Raw genomic sequence first — 26,790 nt, forward strand, 5'->3', positions numbered from 1 at the left:
CGAGTAGGCCAGATGGCTTTCGTTTCGCCGAAACGTTACTCGTACCTCTCAGAAAACCCATCAAAACATCATCCATACCTTTGAATAGCCCTGTCCTGAAAAACTAAATTAACTTGTCCTCCTGGTGCACAGTGATAGAAGCTCAATGCCAAAGCATTAGATGTAGGGCCTTTTGTTGTTCCAACGACTTGCGCATTTCTTTGCACCTAGAGAATAATTACTGGTCCTTTGGTCACTCCTCTTTACATTGGAGTGCAGCCACCCCTGGATCACCACTGATTGGTTACACAGCAACATAGGTGAAGGAATCAGACCTGTTAGGAGCTTAGTTACTCATTACATTCTCTCTACAATTACTCTGAAGATGATAGTGTTATATAAGAATGGAGGCTATATATCTAACCTGTTCAAACCAGAAATTGTCATTGAGATTAACCATCTACGCTACTTTCCGAGGGAGACCTGGAGAGAGGAGGGGCACCAGGAGAAATGTTCCACGGGGAACCTGAGACAGGTGTGAATTGAACGAGTCTTTCAGAATGAACAGTTTCATATAAAATGTGTATTCATGCTCCTCATAGCATGTAAACATATCCAGAGCTTTGGCTCTACAAGAACAGTGACTGGCTGAGGCCATCACCTGCTTGTCTGCGAACAACGTAAAAAATATCACGCAACACTTTTTTTGTGCATTACTACACAACTGAGAAAGAAAAAAATTGTTTTTCTCCCTTTTAATTCCCTGGACTCTGGTCTTCACACATTAAGAGACATCTGACTGGTGCAAAATGTAGTTGCACAAAAACCCGAAGGGTGATGCTAAAAGGCTATTTAAAAATGGAGGATATAATCTTTTTGTAATTTCCGCCAAATGCTAGACCTAATGAAATAGTCATTTGAAAACAACCTTAAAAATGCACTGCTCTCACTAATTAAAGACAATCATATCCAGGGGCCATAGAATACACAATCAGAAGTAGGGTGGAGTGGGGAGTGTTTGTGGTTTTAAAATATCCTAGTCTTTCATTCTGGCACATTTATAGGCCCGTTGTAAATGAGAAAAGGCAACATATATGCCTATACACTGTAACTATACTAAAAACTCAGTTCGGAGCATCCAAATAGACTAAAGTCAGACAAAACAATTTTCTTTAGCCTAAACAATGTGCTATTTCTGAGTAGACCTATTTTCAAAAATCACAACTCTAGTCCCAAACTGAAACAAAGACTTGGAAACGTTACCATTTAGTCAGACTAATTGAAAAGACTGATTTCAAGTCCCTCAGCCCTGCGACCACTACTCTTCAACACATCCTCTGCACACTAAGGTGCTACTGCATCTTCTGCATATGTCAAGGTTTGTCTAAGACTGTTGATGGAAAAGTGGGTCAACTTCTAGGGATAGAATTCTGCAATCTTCAATCTCTGCACCAGACAATGCCAACAGTAAATACAGTATCCTTAAGCACATCTGAAAAGTAAAAATGCTGTGTTCTTACATATTTCAGAGCAAGGCTAAATAAATCTGCAAAATCCCTCCACATATTCTTCTCACAACTGGAGATGATAGCAGCTTTGCTTAGTGACAAATACGGAACAAATTCAGAGATGTGCGAATATGTCTTTAAAAAAAAGATTGATATTAATTCACAGACTTTGGCAGGAACATTTGTAGGCCTAATCCTTTGCATAGTGGACTAAAAAGCCCAGATGCGCTGTTTCTGTTCCAACAGGGCGAGGATTAGAGTTTTAAGTAGTCAGTCACATCGCACAATCCCATTCTGCGCAAATGAAATGACAGAAGGCTGTGACACAAAGATTTCTGTCAAATATAACACAAGCATCATATTACTATTAATTAAAGAATGGAAGACAGATAAACAAGACTGTACTTTTACAATCCTATTTTAGTCATCCAGAAGAGAAATATGGGGAGTGCTTCCTTTTTTTGTGCCAGGTTCATTTCCTTAGACAGGGAATACTTCCTTTGACTTTCTGCTGCAGTTAAACAAGACTTCTCCATTTTCCACAGTCAAAAGAGAAATCATGTTGAGCTTTTCTCCGAGAGAACCTTTCTTCCACTAGAAAAGCCTGCCATTCACAGGAAACCTGCGTGGGGAACACAAAGAGCAGCTGCCTCCACCTTCTAACAACCAGCAAATGCTCTCCCTTCGACCCCTGCCTCACCATCACAGGTACTTAAAGGCCTCTGCCTACACTGCATTCCTCTCATCTTAAGCTGTCCGCTGTGCTAAACTCAGAGCCACTTTTCATCTCCAACTTCAGGCAGCAACTCGCACAGAGGGGGGGGAGGACAAGTTCATTTCTAATTCAGCACTTGCACAGAGAAGCTAGATAGTTATAGAGACTGGAGAGAGAGAGAGGATGTCGGGATAGGATTTACCTGTACTCGTGACTGTCCTGGAATCTCTTGGTGCTGGTGACGCGTTGGGAAGCTGTCTCCTGAAGCAGCTTCTGAGTGAGCCGGTTGCTGGGATCACTCTCCTGCTGCTCCTCCAACTCATGGTCACATCTCCACTCCTCGTCCTCGTTCAGCGTGGGCAAATACCCTGGTAAAACCTTCCCACCCCCAGAGACAGAGCTCTGGTCGCTGTAGAGCTTAGGGCTCTCCCCCCCAGTTCTGGTGTATTCCAAGTAGATATCTGACTTGAGGAACAGAGGGTAGGTGTTCTCCTCCATCATAGTCTGAATCTCAGTCTGAGCCTGGTCAAACATGGCCGGGTCAATGTGCAGCCTCATCACACAGTCCTTGATGAAGCTCTTGGTGGCCGGTTTGATCTGTCTCGAGACTATTCCATTGTTGTCCAGGATGTACTTTTTATAAATGGCTTTCGCCAGTTTCAGCTTCTTCTCCTCGCCCTGGCCCTCACTGGCCTCGAGCTTACGGAAGCCAGTGCAGGCGAACCAGAAGTCCAACATGTCGGCACATTCCTCCTGCTTGAGGAACGTCCTGAACAGGTGGATACCATCCTGGTCGTCCAGGAGAGAGTGCAGGGACTCTGCCCACTTAAGGTAGGGCGGCGTGGGGGAGGCGCTGCCCTCCGGCTCATAGCCCAGGTCCAGGTCAGGTCGTCTGGGCGTGGCCGTGGAGGCCTCGTTCTTGAAGGAATAGAAACCGTGGCTGTAGGGCCGTCCATCGCTGGACACCAGCTCTCCCTCCTCCCCAGGGACCGGGGGTCTGGGGGCATCCTCAGTGAAGCTGCCCCCCAGATCCACCAGGCAACCCCCCACCTTGTCGCCCACGCTCATGTTCACAGCGTCCATACACCCCGCCCCAGTACAGCCCACAGTGCAGAACGATCAGATCCACCCCTCTACTTATGCCACCGTGAAAGAATTTCTCCTGTCAGAAAAATACAAAAATATATAATGAGTGGAAACTTTAAACACATAAAATGTAAACGTATTCACAGGCAACGACTCAGACGTTTATTATCTCATTTTGACAACTTAGTAAAAAAGAACAAACGTTTGAGACAAATTGGAAATTCATTCAATACTGCGAAAATAAAAGCAGACTGAATATCTATGTCTAAGCTTAGAATTCACACAAGTCTAATATTTCAAAAAGAAATCCTGCCAAAACAGAGATTAAATAAATGATTTCATTGCTCACATCGATAGCACCCATTTAAAGGTTGGAAAAATATTTTGACTACTAAGAAATACAATTCAATATCCCCTAAAGCAAAGGGCATTGAAGAAATCGATGCACACGAAAAAAAGTGATCTGTGTGTCATATGTTCACACAGATTAGCACGTTCCATAATGATTCCCCACAGCAATACCTTAACATCAGAAGATTCTAGAACATATTTTTATTGTTGGGTTTCTGAACTGCAGCTAGGCTATATGTTAGTGTGAATGAAATCTATTCTATAAAATGCAGAGGTAGATAAAATAAAGAACACTATTTCAGATATAGACAGCCTAACTGTTTCGTGACAATCATATTGAATGTATTTCTGACTTCAAATGATTGGCTGAAAATAACTGAACGGAAAAGGGTTATGGACACCCAGTAGTAGGGTTCCTCTTCCTTCCATTCTTTAATACTGTCAGGGTTCTTATTTTGTTTTCCCCCCTGTAAGTAGAGACAGATGTGCACATCGACCCCTCTTCACTGTTGAAAATACTTGCATGTTTGACATGTGTCATGTGAAGGACACAGAGAACAAAAACTCCACTTGAGGCCACTGATGACAGACACAGATCCGAGCAGTGTACTACAGGAGCCGACCCTGAGCATGAAATAGAGCGACAAGGGCAGAGCGTTCTGGAGGTTAAAAGAGGAACTGTGGGGTGCAGGCAGAGCCGAATCTGCCATGACTGTGACCATGGCTGCTGTGTGTGGTGAATGCAGCCAGGCAGGCACTCCGACTGATCATATCAGAGGACGACCTTGAGTCAAATATTTTCAGTCCCTACTGAGACCTGGAGGAAGTGGCCCTCCCCTGTGGCTGTCCGGGAACTATGGAGTGGACAGACAGGGTCTTTTACACATCACAGTGCAATGAACCACTAACTATCCTCAATTTCTCCTTTTCACGTTGATAGTGATGATGAATATACACAAAAATGTGATACACTCAATTCTAGTAGCAGGAGTAGTACTTCTCTTTAAAATGTTACATTTTAAGATTCTCAATATCTTTAGAAAGTCATCATCTATCTAGACACCTATTGACCTAGAATGTCAGCTCATACAAATACCTGGGTATCTGGCACTATCATTCCACACACACATCAATAATCTTCAAGCAAAGGTCAAATCCAGAATAGACTTTCTCTACCAGAACTAATCTTAATTCACACACAGTGCTAAACACACCATGATCCAAATGACAATACTCCCATCCTGGATTATGGTGATGTCATCTACAATATGGCCCCAAAGTCCACCCTCAATAAACTGGACGTACTTTACCCCTCTGCCATAAGCTTTGTCACTAGTGCCCCATTCCAACTTCATCACTGTGACTTATTCATTAACTGGCCATCCCTACATGTATGACATAAAACCCACTGGCTCACATTCATATACAAATCCCTCCTCTGCAAGGCCTCCCTTTATCTCAGCTCGCTACTAAGACTCCGCACCACCAACACCAACCTGAGATCCAGCAATTACATAAACCTGGCAATCCCCAAGACACTCAGTATCTTTGGTGTAAATGCTTTTCAATTACCTGCTGCTAGAGACTGGAGCATGCTTTAAAATTTTTAAAAAAAAAATGCTCTTTTGAGCCAACTGGTACATTTAAAAACAAACTGTCTGAGATTTTAACTGATAACTGCGTGTGTTTTCCCACTAACTCTTAATTAAATGCTGCACATTACTCAATATCTTACTGACTGGATTACTGGCTGGGCATTGTGTGTACTTTTGACTGTTGTATCTATGATATTGTTTAACCTATGTGTGTGTTATACGTGCTGCGCCTGCTACCTGAGGTCTCATTGTAAATAAGAATTGGATCTTTATTGGCACTGTAGGTGTGGACGTTAGCTAATGACAACTGCTTTGACCACTGGGCATTAGTTCAGCCAACTACTCAGAATGATTTGTACAATCATCAACATTATATGCAATTTATCATGTCAATATCAAAACATAAATCTAAGTTCCCCTCTTTACTGCTTTAATTAAAACGGCTCAATTTTTTAAAAATCAGGGGGAAAAGCTTAGGTGAGAATGAAAAACGAAGCCTGCAATGAATTCACAACTTTCACTGTGGACAATACCAAAACAACACTGTTGGAATCAATTAACTTAGCAACATAGCCTTCCAGCAACAACGTAACACACATGTAGGAAGCTGACGTTATACTGGAACAAAAAAAAGTAACAATATTGATGCTGGAATTCTATTAAACCACAATGTAGCCTAAGTAGTAGCACATTTACCAAAATAGCAAGATCACATTATCAAGAACAGGCTGTGATATGATTACAACTGTGAACACGTAGATCGTGCAAGTATTATCATGCGCACATTCACAAATACTGTGTTGCGGTCTTCAGTTTCGTAATATGCACGAACATTTCCAAAGAGCGTAATCTGTCGCTACTATAACTGTATTACTACACCCATTCCCTACCATCCCTAATGCTTTGAAGTGAGCCCCACATTCATTGCATTCATGTCTTGGCCTCTGAGTATGAGCAGCACAGCAGCAGAACGGATGGGGGAGGGGAGGCAGAAACAAACTCCGTACACACAGCCAGGCCCTTCCGCAGCCGACCGAATAGTACACAACTTTGCAACACTATTTGCCTACTAAACTGTAAGTATCTTAGGTAATGAATGTTCAGAGTTGTTCACGACCAACACCCCACCATTTTTCAGAATCGATAAAAGACGCAGCAGAGATAGAACACTCGATCTCGGAATTGACTAGCGCGCACACACACACAGCAAAGCGATGGCACATATCATCTCCGGCTACCGCAATCCCAAACCATGAGCTGAAAAAAAGTGCTCTATACTTCACCTGTGAAAACCTACTTGCCGTTTTCGAGTGCATCGGGAATTTTTGCTTGTACAGCTCACTGTGAATCGTGTCATAGATGCGAATAGCAAGAGTTTAAAAATAACAAAGAAAACAGTCCGTTCTCCACCTCTCCATGGCTGTCTCTCACTCCTGTCTGTGTGGTGGTTCAGAAGATGTACAGCGCCACGAGCGTTCAAAAAACATACTGCCGCGGTGTAGAAGAACTGGAAAGGGGGGGGGGGCTGAACTAGAGAGAGAGGGATGATGTGCATTCTCTTCAAATATTCTATATTGTATCTTTCTCTACCCAGGCGACAATGTATATTTTTTTATCACATGTATTGATAATAACGAAGACAACCGGATCAAACCGTGTAAACAAATCAAAAGCCTAGAATGATAACGTTACATCTATACCGTTATTTGGAAATCCTTTGGCAGAAAAGGGTCAAATGCCAAAAAATTATAAGCGAAATTCTTACAGAGATAAACATAACATTTGTACGGAGAGGAGCAATGCCGCATGTAAAAGCAGATGATGTGGCAATAAGAGACAGTCGACCACCTGTCTCTATACAAATGCTATTTACAATATTTTCACAAGAACTGTTGCCAAGGAACTGTTTTGAGAATATAGATTCAAAAAGGCAAGTAATAATTTCATGTGGTTGTCCTTTCCCCCTGTTCTTTTATGTATACGGCTGGCACAGAATAATGAAGAATGGAGTTATTGTGTTTGCCTGCTGCCACTGTACTGTGGTTAGTTCACTTTGAAAATGTCCGTGAAACATCAATATCAACACACGGGGAATATGAACGTGGAGTGCAGCTTATCTACCTTGAAGGTCACACAAGAAGAGAGCCAGAGAGAGGTTTATTATCACCATACGTCCACTACATTACAACAGGCAATGAATTATTGTATCTTATCATTTAATTCTATCAGCTCTGTCGGAGTTTACCAAAGAGAAATGCAGGGTGGTATGATGTTACTCTTTAACTCTTCCAGCTCCCTTCTCACAGCTTGTAAAGAGATACAGATCAAAGGTATGCCTGTGATTGTATTCCTCCACCTGAACCAAAGGAGAGAAATGCTTAGACAAAAGATCATGCATGTGCCTTTCAACTTGCTATTTGAATCTTTTGCCCCCTTTAAGAAAAGGGAGTAAGAATGAACATTTATTATTACTGGAATGTATATTTGCAAGGGCAATGTGTGTTTTGACTGTGTATTCACATGTTGTGTGTTGATCTAGACCTGCAAACTAGCTGCACACACCTGCAAACAATCAGGTCTGTAATCTCAAGGCTTTATTGTACTGAGATCAAAGGCCATTGGAATGCAGAAAGCTATTACTGATCTTGATTGTTTGATTAGATTAGATCATTCAAAAAGTACAGAGAATGACTGTACATATTTTTCAACTACATTATATTTTAGGGGGGGGGTTTACACCTGAACTGAATGAGCCAACACAAATCTAGCATATGTGCAGCCCTTCAAGAATTGGAGGTCCTGGTGTTGTGTAAAATGATCAGAGTAAACAACATCTTGCTGTATACTAAGTTACACCCAGTGTTGTTGTAACCTGGTTGAGGTTAGATATAACTTACTGTATGTGCTTCAAGGCACATTTTATTAAAGAGATTATCCGTGTACTTTTGTATACTTTTTAGCCAGTAGTTCTGAAAGTATCACTCAATAGCCAAAAGTGGTCCCTGAAAATTGTGTACTACGCAACATATGTGCAGATATGTGAACAAAGTAATTTCTCTCTCTCTCGCTCTCTCGCTCTCTCTCTCTCTCTCTCTCTCGTCCACTGAGCATTTGGGCCTGCACTGCAATCTCATTGGATAATGCTGGGCAGGCCTCTTCCTAGCTGTGACTCAATGCGAGGGGCTAGCGCTCATTGGCTAGAACTCTAATTGGTAGTGGGCTGGCCCACGTGGAGGGAAATGTACAGTTGAAGCCGGAAGTGTACATACACTTAGGTTGGAGTCATTAAAACTTGTTTTTCAACCACTCCACAAATTTCTTGTTAACAAACTATAGTTTTGGCAAGTCGGTTAGGACATCTACTTTGTGCATGACACAAGTAATTTTTCCAACAATTGTTTACATACAGATGATTTCACTTATAACTCACTGTATCACAATTCCAGTGGGTCAGAAGTTTACATACACTAAGTTGACTGTGCCTTTAAACAACTTGGAAAATTCCAGAAAATAATGTCATGGCTTTAGAAGCTTCTGATAGGCTAATTGACATCATTTGAGTCAATTGGAGGTGTACATGTGAATGTACAGTGGGGCAAAAAAGTATTTAGTCAGCCACCAATTGTGCAAGTTCTCCCACTTAAAAAGATGAGAGAGGCCTGTAATTTTCATCATAGGTACACTTCAACTATGACAGACAAAATGAGAAAAAGAAATCCAGAAAATCACATTGTAGGATTTTTAATGAATTTATTTGCAAATTATGGTGGAAAATAAGTATTTGGTCACCTACAAACATGCAAGATTTCTGGCTCTCACAGACCTGTAACTTCTTCTTTAAGAGGCTCCTCTGTCCTCCACTCGTTACCTGTATTAATGGCACCTGTTTGAACTTGTTATCAGTATTAAAGACACCTGTCCACAACCTCAAACAGTCACACTCCAAACTCCACTATGGCCAAGACCAAAGAGCTGTCAAAGGACACCAGAAACAAAATTGTAGACCTGCACCAGGCTGGGAAGACTGAATCTGCAATAGGTAAGCAGCTTGGTTTGAAGAAATCAACTGTGGGAGCAATTATTAGGAAATGGAAGACATACAAGATCACTGATAATCTCCATCGATCTGGGGCTCCACGCAAGATCTCACTCCGTGGGGTCAAAATGATCACAAGAACGGTGAGCAAAAATCCCAGAACCACACGGCGGGACCTAGTGAATGACCTGCAGAGTGCTGGGACCAAAGTAACAAAGCCTACCATCAGTAATACACTACGCCGCCAGGGACTCAAATCCTGCAGTGCCAGACGTGTCCCCCTAATTAAGCCAGTACATGTCCAGGCCCGTCTGAAATTTGCTAGAGAGCATTTGGATGATCCAGAAGAAGATTGGGAGAATGTCATATGGTCAGATGAAACCAAAATATAACTTTTTGGTAAAAACTCAACTCGTCGTGTTTGGAGGACAAAGAATGCTGAGTTGCATCCAAAGAACACCATACCTACTGTGAAGCAAGGGGGTGGAAACATCATGCTTTGGGGCTGTTTTTCTGCAAAGGGACCAGGACGACTAATCCGTATAAAGGAAAGAATGAATAGGGCCATGTATCGTGAGATTTTGAGTGAAAACCTCCTTCCATCAGCAAGGGCAAGATGAAACGTGGCTGGGTCTTTCAGCATGACAATGATCCCAAACACACCGCCCGGGCAACGAAGGAGTGGCTTCGTAAGAAGCATTTCAAGGTCCTGGAGTGGCCTAGCCAGTCTCCAGATCTCAACCCCATAGAAAATCTTTGGAGGGAGTTGAAAGTCTGTGTTGCCCAGCAACAGCCCCCAAAACATCACTGCTCTAGAGGAGATCTGCATGGAGGAATGGGCCAAAATAACAGCAACAGTGTGTGAAAACCTTGTGAAGACTTACAGAAAATGTTTGACCTCTGTCATTGCCAACAAAGGGTAAATAACAAATTATTGAGATAAACTTTTGTTATTGACCAAATACTTATTTTCCACCATAATTTGCAAATAAATAAATTAAAAATCCTATAATGTGATTTTCTGGAGAAAAAAATCTAATTTTGTCTGTCATAGTTGAAGTGTACCTAGGCCTGTAATTTTCATCATATCTCATCTTTTAAGTGGGAGAATTTGCACAATTGGTGGCTGACTAAATACTTTTTTGCCCCACTGTATTTCAAGCCTACCTTCAAACTCACTGCCTCTTTGTTTGGCATCATGGGAAAATCAAAAGAAATCAGCCACAAAAGATTGTAGACCTCCACAAGTCTGGTTCATCCTTTGGAGCAATTTCCAAATGCCTAAAGGTACCACGTTCATCTGTACAAACAATAGTACGCAAGTATTAACACCATGGGACCACACAGCCGTCATACCGCTCAGGAAGGAGACGCGTTCTGTCTCCTAGAGATGAACGTACTTTGGTGTGAAAAGTGCAAATCAATCCTAGAACAACAGCAAAGGACCTTGTGAAGATGCTGGAGGAAACAGGTACAAAAGTATCTATAGCCACAGTAAAACAAGTCCTATAGCAACATAACCTGAAAGGCCGCTCAGCATGGAAGAAGCCACTGCTCAAAAACCTCCATAAAAAAGCCAGACTACGGTTTGCATCTGCACATGAGGACAAAGATCATACTTTTTGGAGAAATGTCCTCTGGTCTGATGAAACAAAAATAGAACTGTTTGGCCATAATGACCATCCTTGTTTGGAGGAAAAAGGGGGACACTTGCAAGCCAAAGAACACCATCCCAACCATGAAGCACAGGGGTGGCAGCATTGGTCAGAATTTTTGTATGCACTTACAAAAAACAAATGTGTTTTGACCTTGCTCAGGCTATTTGCTGGTATTTCACAAGTTATCTTTTCTTGTTCATAAACTCTTTCACCTCCAATGGCATTTTTTTAAAACAACAGTAAGGTGTGTGTCATGTACTGTAAATGATCCACTTTATATGATTGGCCTGGAGCTGTATATGTTTAAAGATGATTTTTTTTAAAGATGGTGCCTGGCCTTCTATTCTATTCAGGCTGCCTGTAGTTATGTTGGTTTTTGATTATTATTTTTTGTTATATTATTTTACCCCTTTTTTTGTGATATCCAGTTGGTAGTTATAGTCTTGTCCCATCGCTGCAACTCCCGTACGGACTCGGGAGAGGCGAAGGTTGAGAGCCGTGCGTCCTCTGAAACACAACCCAGCCAAGCCGCACTGCTTCTTGACACAATGCTCGCTTAACCCGGAAGCCAGCCACAACGTACAGCTGGCGACCGTTTCAGCATGTATTGGGCCCGGCCCGCCACAGGAGTCGCTAGAGTGCGATGGGACAAGGACAACCCGGCCGGCCTAACCCAGATAATGCTGGGCCAATTGTGCGCCACCTCATGGTTCTCCCAGTGGCGGCCGGCTGCGACACAGCCTGGGATCGAGCCAGGATCTGTAGTGACACAGCTAGCACTGCGAAGCAGTGCCTTAGACCGCTGTGCCATTTGGGATGCGCAGCATCAGTCTCCCCAAAAAGTATGTCCATTTCATTTAACATCCATAACACTTCTTATTATCTTTATTTCTCCAACATGCCAATATTTAGAAGTCCACTTTTAGAGGATGTACGCTCACGCCAACGGGTACTATACACACACACATGAAACAGTTCATTTAAATTTGGTTTGTCCCTTCTGTGAGACATTAAAGTTGTGATTTTTCATGCAAATGTAATTTCCATCATGCTGTAATCAGCCATGAACAATGAGGACAAGTTGTAAACAGTGACATACATTTCTTCACGTCAGAACTTTCTCTCTCCTCCTATAGAGAATTGCCTCTGTGAAGATTTCCTGACGAAGCCCTTGCAGTTGCATTCAAGTGCACTATTATTCAACCGTTGTAGCCACAAGGGCACACAGCATGCCAGAGGTCTCAAATGACACAGAATGGCTGACTAGAGGAATTGTCTGTCAACATAGAGTGACTTGGAGTGCAGTGTCCCTGCGCTAATCACGCCTCCTCTATGACACATGTACATGTATTCATTATGTAAGGGATAAGAGGCTATGCATTCTATGGAAACTAATGAACGACACACTGGCGGAGTGGACCTGACCTTCCACGGAGTTGCATTATTTTCCAGAGAACGCATAGAGCAACAAGTTGATTGTCCCTTTTATTCCAATGGCTGTAATTGAACACATTTGCCGCTAGACGTGTTCATTTGCTGCTAGAAACCTGTCTAACATCCACTGAAGTAGCTAGCAAGTCTACTAGATGGTAACCAAACAGTCTTCCTAGTTTAGCTAACCAAACCATCATTCCTAGCTTCCTATTATGAAAATCAAATTCAACAATGCCATTCATGTTTTCAATTCACTTTTGTTTTCAAAATTCTACCGTGCGCCATAGGGAACTAATTCACACTCTAGAATGCCCTTCAAGCCAATCAGAAACAAGTATTCAAACGTTGCCATGGTATAAGCATTTACAGTCTACATGGTGTGTCTACATGGAGTGTCTACATGGAGTGTCTACATGGAGTGTCTACATTGTGTGTCTACATGGTGTGTCTACATGGAGTGTCTACATATGACTGCACAGCAAGCAGTGTGCGGTGTGTGTAACATTTCCAAGAAATATGTTCAGAAGAGATACAGAAACAGCAGCAGAGTGGTGTGCTAGTAATAGAATGCTCTATTCTCTCGGTGAACAAAACCATTTGAAAGACCACACCTAAACCATGAGCTATTCTATATGATGATGATGAAGACAGGAGGACATGCAGCACTGCTTACAGACATGCTGTATCTGCCTGACATCTGTGTCTCATTATAAATAAGAGCTCAAGTCTTAGGCTGCAGGCCCATGTGACTGAAGACATGACATGATGAATAGGCTCGATATTGAAAGATGCCAGAAGTTCTGAAATAAAATAAGAAAATATTTCTTAAATATGTAAAGCAACATGCCTTACCTTTAGTAAAATGTTACTCCATTGTTTAATGGATTTCTCTCCTCCAATTTGACACCCATTTGCTGAGGCTCCCATTGCAATCTCATTGGATAAATCAGGTGCCAGTAAAGACAACATCTCTCTCAATACTAGCAAAATGAAGGTGCCTGCCCATGGAGAATCTTGCCATACCAGGATGTATTTTTTATCCATTCGGTTCTGAAACAGAGGAACAAGAAAACATTTGGTTGCATTATCACCAAATATAAAATATTTACAATTTGACGACAATGCTCTGAGGATGTGAAATGCTAATGAAAATTTAACTTGTGCTTTTAGTTTTGACACCTCACTCAAACAGAAATTGAAGAAATACATAAACATCAAATGAATTTATGCCATTATTTAGAGAATAAACCAGCATCTCAAAATAATATCTAAAACCTGCCAGAAACAGCACCTTGAAGGAGACGTACTGCTGTACCCCTTTTTAACTCAAGACTGTGTTTATTTCAATATTTCTCAGCTATGTAGCACTGGCATCCAGATAAGGGTCTATTTCAACATTACCATAACCTGGTGAATAATAGCACAAGGTCTGTAGCAGAGCAGATCTCCCATCAGATGCAATCAGCAGCTGCACACACAGCCCTCTCCCTGGCCTTCCTGATCGCTGGGCCCCCCACAGCGAACAAACCCCAGGGCTCTTGGAGTCCAGGGAATACCAATTCAGCTCAACACCAGCTGACCAGCAAGAGAAACGATTTACACAGATTGAGGAACTACCTTTGCAATTCTGGTCAGTCTTACATAAAGTATTACATAAAGCCATTGAAGCTGCCTTCGAATAATCGTTAACCCTTACATTAATTTTATTTGGCTTGTGGCGCGTTCATTCTACATTATATCGATGCCTGCACATAACATATGGACATCATGTTCCCCCCATAGAGCAAACTATTAGAATCATTTGACAGCTGTGTTCTGCAGTTTTCCTCGGCTATGATGTGTAGGGATTGCGACTGGCAGCTGTAGATGCCTATCAGCTACCTGTTGATTGGCCTTGGGACTGATTGACAAATGACATGACAGGTGCAGGCTGCTAGTACCTGCCCCCTCTACAAGGCAGCTGACAAGCTAGTGAGGGGTGGGTGTGTTATTGACAGTAAGGGCTGTCTTCTGTCCTGCCCTCAAGGCAGAGCTGCCCTCAGAACAAGTTTGAATAAGGAAAACTCCACTGAGTGTAATCACAAGTGTAACCGGCATCAGTCTAACTTTTCTGACCAATGCCAAATCCTCAGCAGAGGTACAGAGGCAAAGGTACAGTGAAGGTCCAACAAACCCTTGTGTTATGCGAAATCACATTTGCTTTGCAGGTATGGCAAATCTTGTTACCTGCCTTACAAGGTTTGGTTGGAATACACAGTTGATATGCAAGGGAAAGCACAGTGCAGTAACAAAAATAAAGATGGGGTACACATCAAGTTTGGAGTGGCAAGAGATTTTTGCGTACCACCATTACCATATACTTAGGGAGTTTAACGGTCTCTCCTTGACCTTTAAAATCATAACACCATGTCATAGTCTTTCTGTCTCAAGTGGTATTAACTAGCTTTCAAGGCCCTCCCTGACCATAAACCCAGCTAAGGAACAGAATGGTACGTGACCCAGCACATGTCACGATGACAGCCTCGTAAAGGTGTAGGGCTCTATTTTTGGCGGCCGTTAACCCAGCACAATTCTCAAATGCACAATATTGTGCAATTTCAACCTCTTAAAGCAGGCACTCTGCTCTTTTCAAACCATTGCGCCAGGGTCGGTAATTTACCTGTCTTATATCAGCTCGCTTACGCTGAGGTGGGAGGGGTGGAAATATTTGAGATGTGTCCTTAAAAACGCGCACTAAAGTGCCAATTTCAGGCAGCACTGTGGGGGTATTAAGGACAGACCAAAAGCTGGTCTTAGCAGAAGGGCGTTGTCTATGGCATGGAATTAGCCTGCGGAGGCACCCGGTATCCAAATCAATAGAATAGCATATCACCAATGTTATATTAAAATATCACTTTTGGGAGCAGTTTTTGGATAATATTTATTTCCAGGTCCCTTAAAAAAACTAGACACGTGCTATGCCCATTGAATGAAAGATGTCAGTAAGCCTATTTAGAAACATCAAGTAGTTATGTGTAGGAAGCCTATTTAGAAGCATCAAGTTGCTATGTGTAGGAAGCCTATTTAGAAACATCAAGTTGTTATGTGTAGGAAGCCTATTTAGAAACATCAAGTAGTTATGTGAGGAAGCCTATTTAGAAACATCAAGTAGTTATGTGTAGGAAGCCTATTTAGAAATATCAAGTAGTTAAAAAAGTCTGCTTGTATCTTGTTTATCATTTAGTTGAAAAATAATATGCAATGCAATTTGGGCTAAAGGCTACCGAAATTTGAATGCAACATTCCCATGTTGAAGGACATGACCTTTTTTAAAAGGCATATGAAAATTAGGATACATAAACATTTGTCATAACTAGGACTACTATAGTGTTACTACCCTATGTTATTTATACTCTAGAGTTATTTATACTCTATGCTATTTCATAAACTAGTAGCCCTATCTTTCACGGATAGGACAAACATTTTCTCCTGCCGGAGTTCATGACAACAGAACACCAAACACCGTAAATACACAATTTAAAGCAACCACAAAAGGCTTCGGAGCAGTTTTTCATTGGCCAGTGAGTGGTCAAGCCCTCGTAACACCTACAACCTGCGCCCATAATTCCCACTGTCAAAATAGCAAAAATATTTCTGACACACCCACAACTTGAGTGCGCTTAGATTTATGTTAGAGGTTAGTTTGTTGAAATAGATCCCAAAGTGTACAATGATGTCATCCACTGCAGCGTATTATTATCTAACAAAATAAAACACATTCATTAACCAAGCACTTGCTCTCGCTTTCTTATTGACACCATGCCATCCAACTGTCTCTACTTGTAACTAACGAGGTCGCTTCCTTTATAAATATTCACATAACTTCACGTAGCAATATTACACATTATTCTCATAAGTATAATTGGAAAAATGGAGCCTTTTGGTGCTTGTAATATAATCACTTTGAGATCAACAAACAGTTAAATGGTCAAATATCCTATCATTGCATGTTGCAGAGCTAGAGAATAGCATGAGTAAGGTGGTCAGGACATCAGATACAATGTTCAGGGTGGTAATCCCAACCCTATCATACCCTCTACGTTACACATTAACCTGACATCATTACATCATGGTGGTAGTTAGCTCCTAAAACAGGGACATATACTGTGCATGAGAAGGATTTCCTTTTGAATGCCTTTGTTAAACTATGTCTCAAATGTTGATGATTTTTCTGTACACGTGAAACAATGCAAAGTGATGCAATACAGAGGAATATATCTTGGTTTCCGCTATGCTTTAATTTGTCTTCCTCTCTGAATTATCAGGAGACAAACCCTTGGGTACAATAATGCAATGTTTATATTATACCCATGGATGATTCCTTCAATCCATTGTAATGGTCCAAGTAAATATGTATTATCTGTTGGTACACTATCAACATATTGTATGCATGCGGTGTGGAAAGTGCAAGGTTTACAAAGTTGCTGTGCTGTGCATGCAAAATACCATACTGCTTTATTGCAAGAGAATATTCATGGACAATTAATCATCCTACTGCTTTACCATCAACATAGTACGTGTTATGAGTTGAGTTATAATTTAACATGAGGCCTTTTAGCACTAGTGGTAAAAACCAAGTAAGACTTGGGATTCAATCAGACCTGACATAGAATTGGGAGGGGGGGGGGGGGGGACGGACGGACTACTACCTAGTGTGGAAAAGCATGTTTATGCCACTGCAATGTGAGCTTGATTGAATTGAGCCCATAGTCAGATATTCACTGAACTGAGATCCATCGTGTTACAAGTGAATAGAACGAACAGGTACACGCAACGGACCAGAAGTCAAAATGTTCATATCTGAATTAACAGCAGCTTAAACATTTGCCACCGATGGGCTATGGCGCACTTGATTTCCTGTGCTGCAATTCACAGCTGCCGAAGATGATAAGGTAACCTAAACCAGGCCTCTAGGTGTCTTTCATGTTCTCCATTGTCTGTGACCCAGCCATCTGCTCACCTACAGCAGATAAATGCTTCTACAGGGATCCCTCCAGTGAGTTATATCACACAAGAATGGAGCCTGGGCCAGGCCACACAGGGGATTCATGCACTGTCTTAGACCGTGATGACATGAAATGAGCTTTCCGCATAGCAAGTGGTATTTCAATTTCATCTCCTCCTCCTCTCCTTAAGATTGCTTAGCTTCTCATTTTCCAGACACATTTCCTGTAAATCCAAAATAAATCTCAGGGCTCTCCCACGGGCCTACCCATTTTATCTCATTTGCACATCTGAGAGCTGTGTTTGCTTAAAGATAGTAAAGTCTCATTGGTTAGGGGGGGAAAAACGACCAATGTGCAAGTTTGAAAGTGACTATGTTAAAGGTCACATCCCAGAATAACAGCTGAAATGTAATGAAGCAACAACGGGCCTTTCTTTTGCAATTTCACTCCTTTTTGGGATAATTTACTGATTGCAGAGTTATTTCTCTATTTTCCTTCAGTATGTGACACATTATTCATTGCTGTAGAAATGTGGAGAGTATTGAGAATGGGATCTGTAGTTACATGATGCTTGCCAACCCAACATGCTATATACCACTTTGCCAAAAGTCCAGACACATAAACTCCTATTTTGTGTATGGCATTTACGACCCAGTTTAGGATACTGTGCACATGTACTTTACACTTACGCCTACTTACTTGATTCATTGCTTTTTATTTCAGAGTTTCTAACTTCCTTTGAGGACATGCTGGACAATCACTCCTACATCCTAATCAGCAGGAACGAAGACAAAAGACATTCTGATCTCTCAGCTGTATGTCACTAATTCATGTACCCATTCAAAATGCTCAAGTTCTGTTCCGACTATTTCAGTGGCTGTGACGGAATAATATGCGGCTCAAGCTTTCAATAAACTGGCAATGACAGCCATAACGGCCGATTGAGATTGAGAGGGAACAGAATGCGACCTGCAGATGTTCCTTTGACTTCCTTTCACACTGCTCTGGAGAACCACTGTTGGCTGTAGAGAGATCTTTCGAAATAGGCATCGACTCAATACTACTGTAAATATAGTAATTGCCACCATTCTAGCTTCACTATGAACAGTTTTAAGATGCAAAGATGGATGGACAAAGCATACATACAATGCATACACTGTCATTTTTCTTAATAAACATGAATAAATCCTTAATTTCACATTTGTTACTTGATGTGATTAATTTGTTTGCATTATCATTGGACTGAATTAGGATAAACCAAGATAAATAATGGGGTTTTGAGGTTAAAATACAGACAATGAAAACTAATGACGATGAATTAAAAAGCGCATTCATCAGTATGTGTTGTGTTTCCTCTCCTTCGTGATAGGATAAAAAACATGATTGCAATCAACAACAAAAAATCTGCAATCATCTAATTGAATGATGCAAGCTTCCTTTCATAGAATAATCTTAACAACTTAATACATCCCCAGTTCTTCTTTTCTATTTCCTTTTGTTCCAGCTGCCAATGTGGATTTTCACTCCCTTTGTAGGCCTTGCTTGAAATAGGCTTATCTCTGGTGAGGCCTCTTCACTTGACAATAGCCCATCTATACATTAAAAATGAATGCTCCATTTCTTTGTACACACAAGGCGATATCATGTTTTCAAAACCAGTAGTTTTCAAGTCACTCACAAAGAATTAAGTTTGCATAAGAACAAAAGCAATAAAATCAAATAAATGTATTTGTCTCAAGGTTCTCATTAAAAAAAACTATGAACAAGACTCAATGAAATTAAACACAGACAAATGTTTTCAGTGGCTGATACGTTGAACCACAGTGCAAGCTTTGGTCAAGAATAATTAAGTTGCTTGAATAGAAGGGACTTGAAAGAAAGAGTGTCTCTTTGGTGTATTGATATGCTGCTCTTTTTAGTGCTTGAACGTCTTAAAAGAGCAATACCCCGAAAGACTGTCCGAAAATGTATTCTGGAGTCCTGCTGATGTTCTTTGTCATTGCTGAATATATCGTGACTAACAAACCCAAGAGTGGATTAGGCACAGAGGATTAAACGATTTGCCGTCTTGAGTGTATATTACTACTTATAGTTTCTACTCTTCGAAACATGCATATAATATAACTACATATTTTGGCTGCTTTTTGTTTGTTATGGAATGGAACCCTGAAGTGACATGCAGCGGTGGCCGTGCACCCAATGGCGAAAGTCCTCTGATCATAGAAGATCTGTTGGGTTGGACAAATGCACATGAAATTAGGCATGAAAGCTTGTCATTATGCCCAGTATTTTGGGCTTGGGATGCACTTCAAGCAGTCAAAACAATTGATGTGCTCTGCCTTGGCAAACAAGGAGGCCCGTGACAGTAGCAAGATCATCTGGGACAGAAAAAATGGAAACTGTTTCGAAATGACAAAGAAATGGAGCGATAAACAATGCAAAAGCAGCCATCGCTCTCAAAGGTTCAAAGCGGTGCAGACAGTATAACTACCACCTCCATTTGAATTTACCTTGTTACGCGATGCTTGTTTTTGTTCTGCTGAAATGCAGACGGCTCCGATTGTCTTGCTATGGATCACGTCCCGCGCTACGCAGTCTGCGGTATGCAGAGCCGCCATCTTTAATCACAACTGAGTTCATCTGTCGATGGTTCTTTCCTTTCTCCCTTCTCTTACTCTGTTCTTGTCTCTCCGTCCCGGCCCCCTCTGCGATTGTTGTGGGGGTTCTTCTTTTCTGACTGACATCAAACCGCCATATCGACAGGCTCATGTGCTGCCTGGTAGGGGGGCAGCTCAAAACAAGCAGCATTGGCCGCTTTCCTTTACCTCGCCGCACATTCACTGACCACATTTCAAAATTTTCAAAAAAAAAATAACGATTCCAAGCAAAAATTAATCTCAGCACTGAGGCCTTTGATGTGTGGAAGGCCGAATTCAAAGCTCCTCAATAGGGTCTATTGAATACATCTTTCTGTCAGATGTTCCGAGTAATGAGATTTAGAGGACTTTGATTGATCTAGGCCAATTTGTTGTCACCCGTACAGTCTCAGTCACAAATTTTACGGATAACTAAGGTAGAGACACAAACGCTTGATCCAACCAATCCGACTTTGTTGTTCTTCCGTTCTTCCGATGTACGAAAACCCGAGAGCAAAAATACATATCGTAAGTAAACAAGGGCTCAGCTGGAGTTCTATGATCGCGCCATTTGAAACCAAAACAATTCTGAGAGGCCTTTGACTACGTTTTTGTTGTTGCTTTCATCCCGACGACGCTCTTCATCCATTCTGACACCCCACTCACATGACTCGTTTCCCTCTTTTATGGCCGGAGACTCGATTTTAAGGATAATCTTGTTTTACTGTCACAGTTTTTTGTTTGTTCCGTAAAGTACTTTTTTCGTACAATAACCAGTTAAGTCTCAAAAATGGTCGAAGCTCTCACCTGGCTCTCCTGCTGAGTGTGTCGTCGGTTCTGATTTCTCTGGTCCGCCATGACTGGGCGCAGTCGCCTGCTTGCCACTCTCGACTACTTTCTTATACTCATGAACCTGTTTCTGTTTCTTACTAGTGGATTGCTGAAAGATGTGCATCTTTACTTCATGTTGCAGCTTCTTCACTGCAACCCCATTGGAGGATGCGAGGACCAGATGATAGTCTGCAGAATCCTATTGTAACTATAGCAACAGTCCCCGCAGGCATGAGTGATTTGCACCTAATTGCTTGGTAAACATTAGAAATAGCCCACTTACTATTAGCAGATATGATCACAGTTTGTGATGAGACTTAGGGGTGACAATTATAAAAATGAAAGTGGCTTTGAACAAACAAAGCTGAACGGAGTCCTCTTCCGCAATCCAGTCTGGTTTTATCCAGTCTGGTTAAAAAATAAACTCTCTGGTCATGAAGAGTGGTGGAAATAGCTGTGCTTTGTTATAAAATCTGAAGTTGGGTTATTTTTTTAGATCAAAGCTAGCATGTGTTTAATGGATAGTGAAGATTGCGAAATGCCACAAAACACACAACAGCCACTGAGAAGAGGTATAAGCAGATGAGAGTAGTGAAAAGAACATTGGGGAAAAGGGGGAGAGATGATATTGCCTTTGTTGTATAGCGTTATCAGCTGCTTACCTTTCATATGAATTTCACACTTGCTTGTCTTGTAGCAGCCAGGGTCAGATTCAACAAACCCTTCCCACAATGACCGATTTTCCATTCACACTACCCCAACGAACATCCATGGTGTCGCCTGCCACTTGCATTTGCCTTGATTGCGCCACACTAAAACAAATTTTACTTTCAGATTTTCGCTTGATTTCAGTGGTTCTCTTTTCGCTCTTTTGGGCACATTGGTCAGCATCTGTAATAGAAACAAGAGAATCTACAAAGCTCAAAGACATGTAACTCTTAAAAAGAAGAGAGCATCACAGGACAAACAGCTGGCCAGTGGTATAAGGAGAGCCAGGATTAATGTTCGGGAGGGGTGAGATGTTGGAGCAGTCAAGTCCCGACTTGGGGAGAAAGATTTTATTTACTTCGCTCTTCATCGAAGATGAGTTGTAAGTTGTCATGGACATAAGGATTTATTTTGTCTTATTTGCTTCTAATCCTGCAGATTCTCTCTAACACTCCCCCAGTGGAACACAGACCTACAGAGAGGAAATATTCACGGAGAGGAAATTTGATCTAAAGTTTTGCCTGACATTTTTTGTATTTTTACCTGAACAAATGGATTAGAGAAGAAACAAAATCTAGAGCTAAAGTACAGTCTACAAATCTTTCATTTGGTGGAAGTGACTATTATAGTACTGTAGATGCACATTTGACAAAATAGTCTGTGTGTGCATGGGTGTGTTAGAAACATATTGTCCTCTCTATATTGTGTTTGATTATGTTCGTATTGCCACCTCCCAGCATTCTCTGCACATTCTCTGACTATGACGTCCTCACTACATCAGAGAGACCCGTCAAACAGATCCACTGCTACAAAAATACAAAGCAAACAATACCCCGCCACGTACACAAATGAAGACATCTACATTGTCTGACCACAGAGACAAACACTCAAAGACCTCCGTTTGGACAAAATAAACTACAAGTGCTAAGACCTCTGGCCACACAAGTGTTTTATATTGTACTCAGGTAATATTCCATAGTGGTGGATTTCTCATTTGAAGCCGACTGTGTTTTCATGGACACACTCACTCCCATATTTCCCCTCATGAATGGAAAAACAAGCCCTGCTTATCAAAGAGCAGTTTGGCCAGTGTGTCTATAACAAGGGGCAATGCATTATTAAAAAGATAGCTACATTAAATAGTTGACTTATTCTCAGAAGGAGAAAGTGAGTTTCTTGGTATTTCGTCACATGAATAAAAATGCCTCATAATGATGTAATTTCAGGCTAAGAAATAGCTCTCAGGGTTGAATTGATTTACGATGCTGTTTACAGATTTACGGAGCTGTTCTGAGCACAAAATCAATGCTGTATGACATTACAAACTCCACGGGAGCAGGCACCATTGTTTCAGTTTCATTTCAAATGTTCCCCTACATTCTCCATGCCTCAGATACCTGTTATTTACTATAAAGTCTAGATGTTCTGCAGCCTTTGTTCTTCATCCATAATGGGCAGTAAAAGCCTAGTTAAAGTCACTGAACAAAATACTATCAACAGAAGTGCAATGGACAATGGATATGGCTTGTAATGACTGCTAGGATGAATGTCCTCCTGTGTGGATCAGGATGTCCAAGGCCAGAGACTCATTTTCTGTACCAACTGAACTCTGGACAGAACCTTGAGCTCTGGCTACTGGAGAGTGTGATATATCCTGGATGTTATAGGCAGGTGCTTGGCATTTATAATAAGGACCTGGCAGAGCAGAAAAGTAAGAATAACCTAACTTGTGTGTTGCTGTGTTTGTTGATTCTAGCCACTGGGCACACACTGGTTGAATCAACGTTGTTTCCGTGTCATTTCAATGAAATTACATTGAACCAACGTGGAATTGATATTGACTCAGGGTCCTGTGTGGCTCAGTTGGTAGAGCATGGAGCTTGTAATGCCAGGGTTGTGGGTTTGATTCCCATAGGGGACCAGTACAAAAATGTGTGCAGTCACTCTGGATAAGAATGACTCAAATGTATTGATCTCTGTGGGCAGTCACTACTGTATGCAATAAGATCCATCCTCATTATACAAGTGACTTTCTTATCCTGAATTTGGTTAGTGAGCTACAGATTTGTTACCAATTTGTATTGTTTTAACAATAGTTTTTTTTAGCTCAAGGATAATAATTTAGGCCTCATAGAAATGCTTTGGGTTGTGGTTGATGATTATTGTAATCCACAAATTCCATAACTTTCCACGCTTCACCACTTTATACCCTGTATTTATGGATTTCACAATTCCTGTGAACTAACAAATAATCTCCTACTATTGGTGTTGTTTTCACCTCATTTCACTAACTGGGCAGCCCTGCACCTATCAGCATCCCCAGACTACAGAACATGTAACCCTGAGATAAACTGCACACAATGAAATTCCACCAATGATCAGCAGGGGACAAAGTAGCAGCCAGCAGCTGCAGTCACTTTTAATCTCAACCTACAATTCAGTCACAAACAAAACAATGAGCACGGAAACAAACAATAGACACCCTCCACAACTAATCTTGACTGACACATTCTGTATGTCATAGACACTATGGCAGGAGCAGAGCTCATTCAAACCATTTGTGTCCTGAACATTGCATCATGACATATTGCATTTCTATTGTCCTTCTCAAATCACTCTGCTCATGTTACTTCCGAAACAATCACAACTATTTGGGACTTCATTAGCTGTGGTGGAAGTTCTATTTATGTTGGCCGTGCCTGTGCCGTGATGTAGCAAGCAAAAACAAACTAAACACAACTCGTGCTTTTAGATTTCATTTTTGTTTTAAATATGGCTCAGTATAGTTGCTTGCTATACTTACTAAGCAGAAAAGCCAACACTAGTGTAATAAAGACATTGTTAGCACCAGCAAACCTCAGGAATAGTTTAACATAAAACAGAGCAAGCTTTTGTTCGTCTCTAGGTACTGATGATTAGGGATAAGCAGGTCAAGGTTTCATCCACAACATCTGTTGGTTTTCAACACTGACTCACTCCCAATGGTAATGAGTCTTATTCATTTTGGAAAGCCTTTGAAACAACCCCTAGGATATCTGATCAAATGAAAGCCCCAAGGCAAGCATTTCTCTCTGAGGTTTTGGGGAAGAAGAAGATAGTGAGAGCTCCACCAGCCTCATGCATATTATATCCCTAAATGTAGAGGCAATACAAATGTACTGACTATCCTTATCAATACCGTAGAGCAGTTCAACTCGTTAGCTTTTCTGGGGTGCATTTTCCCAGACTCAGAAATAACACTTACATTTATCTACAGTATTCTAAAATACAGATTTGTATTTCTATAACGATGTACCCTTAGTAACAATGTAACACCCCCCCCTAGAAAAGGCAATTCAATTTGAATGTTAGTCCGTCTGTTCCCAGTGTTCTGCAATTAACAGTCTGAAAATAAGGATACATCTCACGCTTACATTTCCTGTCTCATGACTCCTTCTCCTCTCTCCCCTCCCCCACCACTAGCAGTCTCTCTCTCTCTCTCTCTCGCTCTCTTTCTCTCTCTCTCTCTCTCTTTCTCTCTCTCTCTCTCTCTCTCTCTCTCTCTCTCTCTCTCTCTCTCTCTCTCTCTCTCCCAAAGGTGTTTGTTTATTCCTCCCTCCAGGCTGTAGGACTGAAGCCCACTCCTACTGTCAAAGAACCCACCGACAGAGAAGATTAAAGGACCCAGTAAAACAACTGGTGTAACTCAGCTGACCAAACCATCTGTGCCTTTAAGAACACATTGGCAACAGCACAGAACACACACTGCCGTTAACAAAAAAATTTTTTTTTACAGATTATATTGCATTTCTGCTTAGGTGTCTTGTCGTTTCTGCATTCCTGTTTAGGCCTCAATAAGTATTTTGAGCACAAATTACAGACGTGTTAACGTTGGGCCAGTAACCCGGAAAGTCGCTGGTTTGAATACCTGAGCCGACGAGGTGAAACATCTGTCAATGTGCCCTTGAACAAGGCATTCAAGGGCGCCATAATACTATGGCTGACCTTGTAAAATAACATATTTCACTGCACCTAAAAAATATATAAATGGTTGGCCAATCACAATTACATTCATTTTACATTACTAGCTGGGTCATTCTTAAAATGTTGTGACAAATGTGTCCCATGTCTGCAACAATGAAAACCTGATCTGTTCTGCCTTATTATTATTCGACCATGCTGGTCATTTATGAACATTTGAACATCTTGGTCATGTTCTGTTATAATCTCCACCCGGCACAGCCAGAAGAGGACTGGCCACCCCACATAGCCTGGTTCCTCTCTAGGTTTCTTCCTAGGTATTGGCCTTTCTAGGGAGTTTTTCCTAGCCACCGTGCTTCTACACCTGCATTGCTTGCTGTTTGGGGTTTTAGGCTGGGTTTCTGTACAGCACTTTGAGATATCAGCTGATGTACGAAGGGCTATATAAATAAATTTGATTTGATTTGATTTGATTGAATATCACATTTTTGAAGGGTAATTTAAATATAAAAAGCTGATTGAATAATAATTTTAATTGGACTGTTTAGGGCATAAATTGTGTGCGTGTGTGTGTGTATGAGCGTGTGTGTGTACTAGCTAGCCTTGTGAAGTATTGAAAGACATTGCAGTGTAATAGCCTCCCCTTGTGGTTCATGTAAAACATTTTATTTTCCTTGTTCTTTTTTTTTACTCAAACCAAATGTCACTTCCAAAGTGACAGTTCATTTAAATAGGCATATCCTAAAATACATTATATTTGACATGCATTGTTAGGGGCCCTACTAGCTACTCCCTTTCAAGTGAAATTGTGTTACTTCTGTCTTAAACAAAACATTACCTATTTCCAATTTAAATAGTTTGAGTGTAGAACATACAAAAAATACATGCACACAAAATTATTCAAAATTTAAAACATTCAGTGGAATTTAACTGCATAGGGCCACCACGAGTTCACTGTGTAACACGTACGTCTACATGAGATATGGAACACTCTTTCATGCGCTAACCAGCGCAGGCGCGGTGGCCAAGTGGTAAGGCGTCGGTCTCGTAAACCGAAGATCGCGGGTTCGAACCCCGTCCGTGCCTTTTAGGAGATTATCAATAGCATTTCTGCTAAATCAAAGATCTATCTAACATTACCATACTCGAAGTAGAATTTATAATGGAAAGCGTGATTAGCCACAATAGTCCATTTTTTGCTGATTTTTACTTCGACTGCATACATGACTTTTGAAACATTGTGTGGGACTACTTTACCATCAATAGGGGGTAGCAAACACTAATGTTTTTAATGCGTCCATACAATCT

At 41.3% G+C, this 26,790-nt stretch overlaps 1 protein-coding gene and 1 non-coding gene across 7 annotated transcripts in view; one reads left to right on the forward strand and one right to left on the reverse strand.

Moving 5' to 3' along the window:
• The window catches only part of LOC109893373 (axin-1-like), a 38,836-nt gene extending 17,927 nt beyond the window's left edge, over positions 1 to 20,909 (reverse strand). Inside the window, exons 1-3 of one of the 6 annotated variants that reach the window (XM_031827376.1) lie at positions 20,791 to 20,909; positions 13,215 to 13,412; positions 2,405 to 3,364 (exon numbers count right to left, since the gene is read on the reverse strand). In XM_031827376.1, the coding sequence (XP_031683236.1) occupies positions 2,405 to 3,285 (881 nt within the window). In that variant the 5' untranslated portion in view covers positions 3,286 to 3,364; positions 13,215 to 13,412; positions 20,791 to 20,909. Of the gene's footprint in view, positions 1 to 2,404; positions 3,365 to 6,517; positions 6,732 to 13,214; positions 13,413 to 20,790 lie in introns of those variants that run through there. The other 5 variants (XM_031827378.1, XM_031827377.1, XM_031827375.1 and 2 more) reach the window with 5 other exon arrangements.
• A 5,587-nt stretch (positions 20,910 to 26,496) lies between these two features.
• On the forward strand, positions 26,497 to 26,568 carry trnat-cgu (transfer RNA threonine (anticodon CGU)). The gene has a single exon. It is a non-coding gene; the product is annotated as a tRNA-Thr (tRNA).
• The last annotated feature ends 222 nt before the right edge of the window (positions 26,569 to 26,790 follow it).

Source organism: Oncorhynchus kisutch, linkage group LG6 (genome assembly GCF_002021735.2).
Source record: "Oncorhynchus kisutch isolate 150728-3 linkage group LG6, Okis_V2, whole genome shotgun sequence".
Lineage (NCBI taxonomy): Eukaryota > Metazoa > Chordata > Actinopteri > Salmoniformes > Salmonidae > Oncorhynchus > Oncorhynchus kisutch.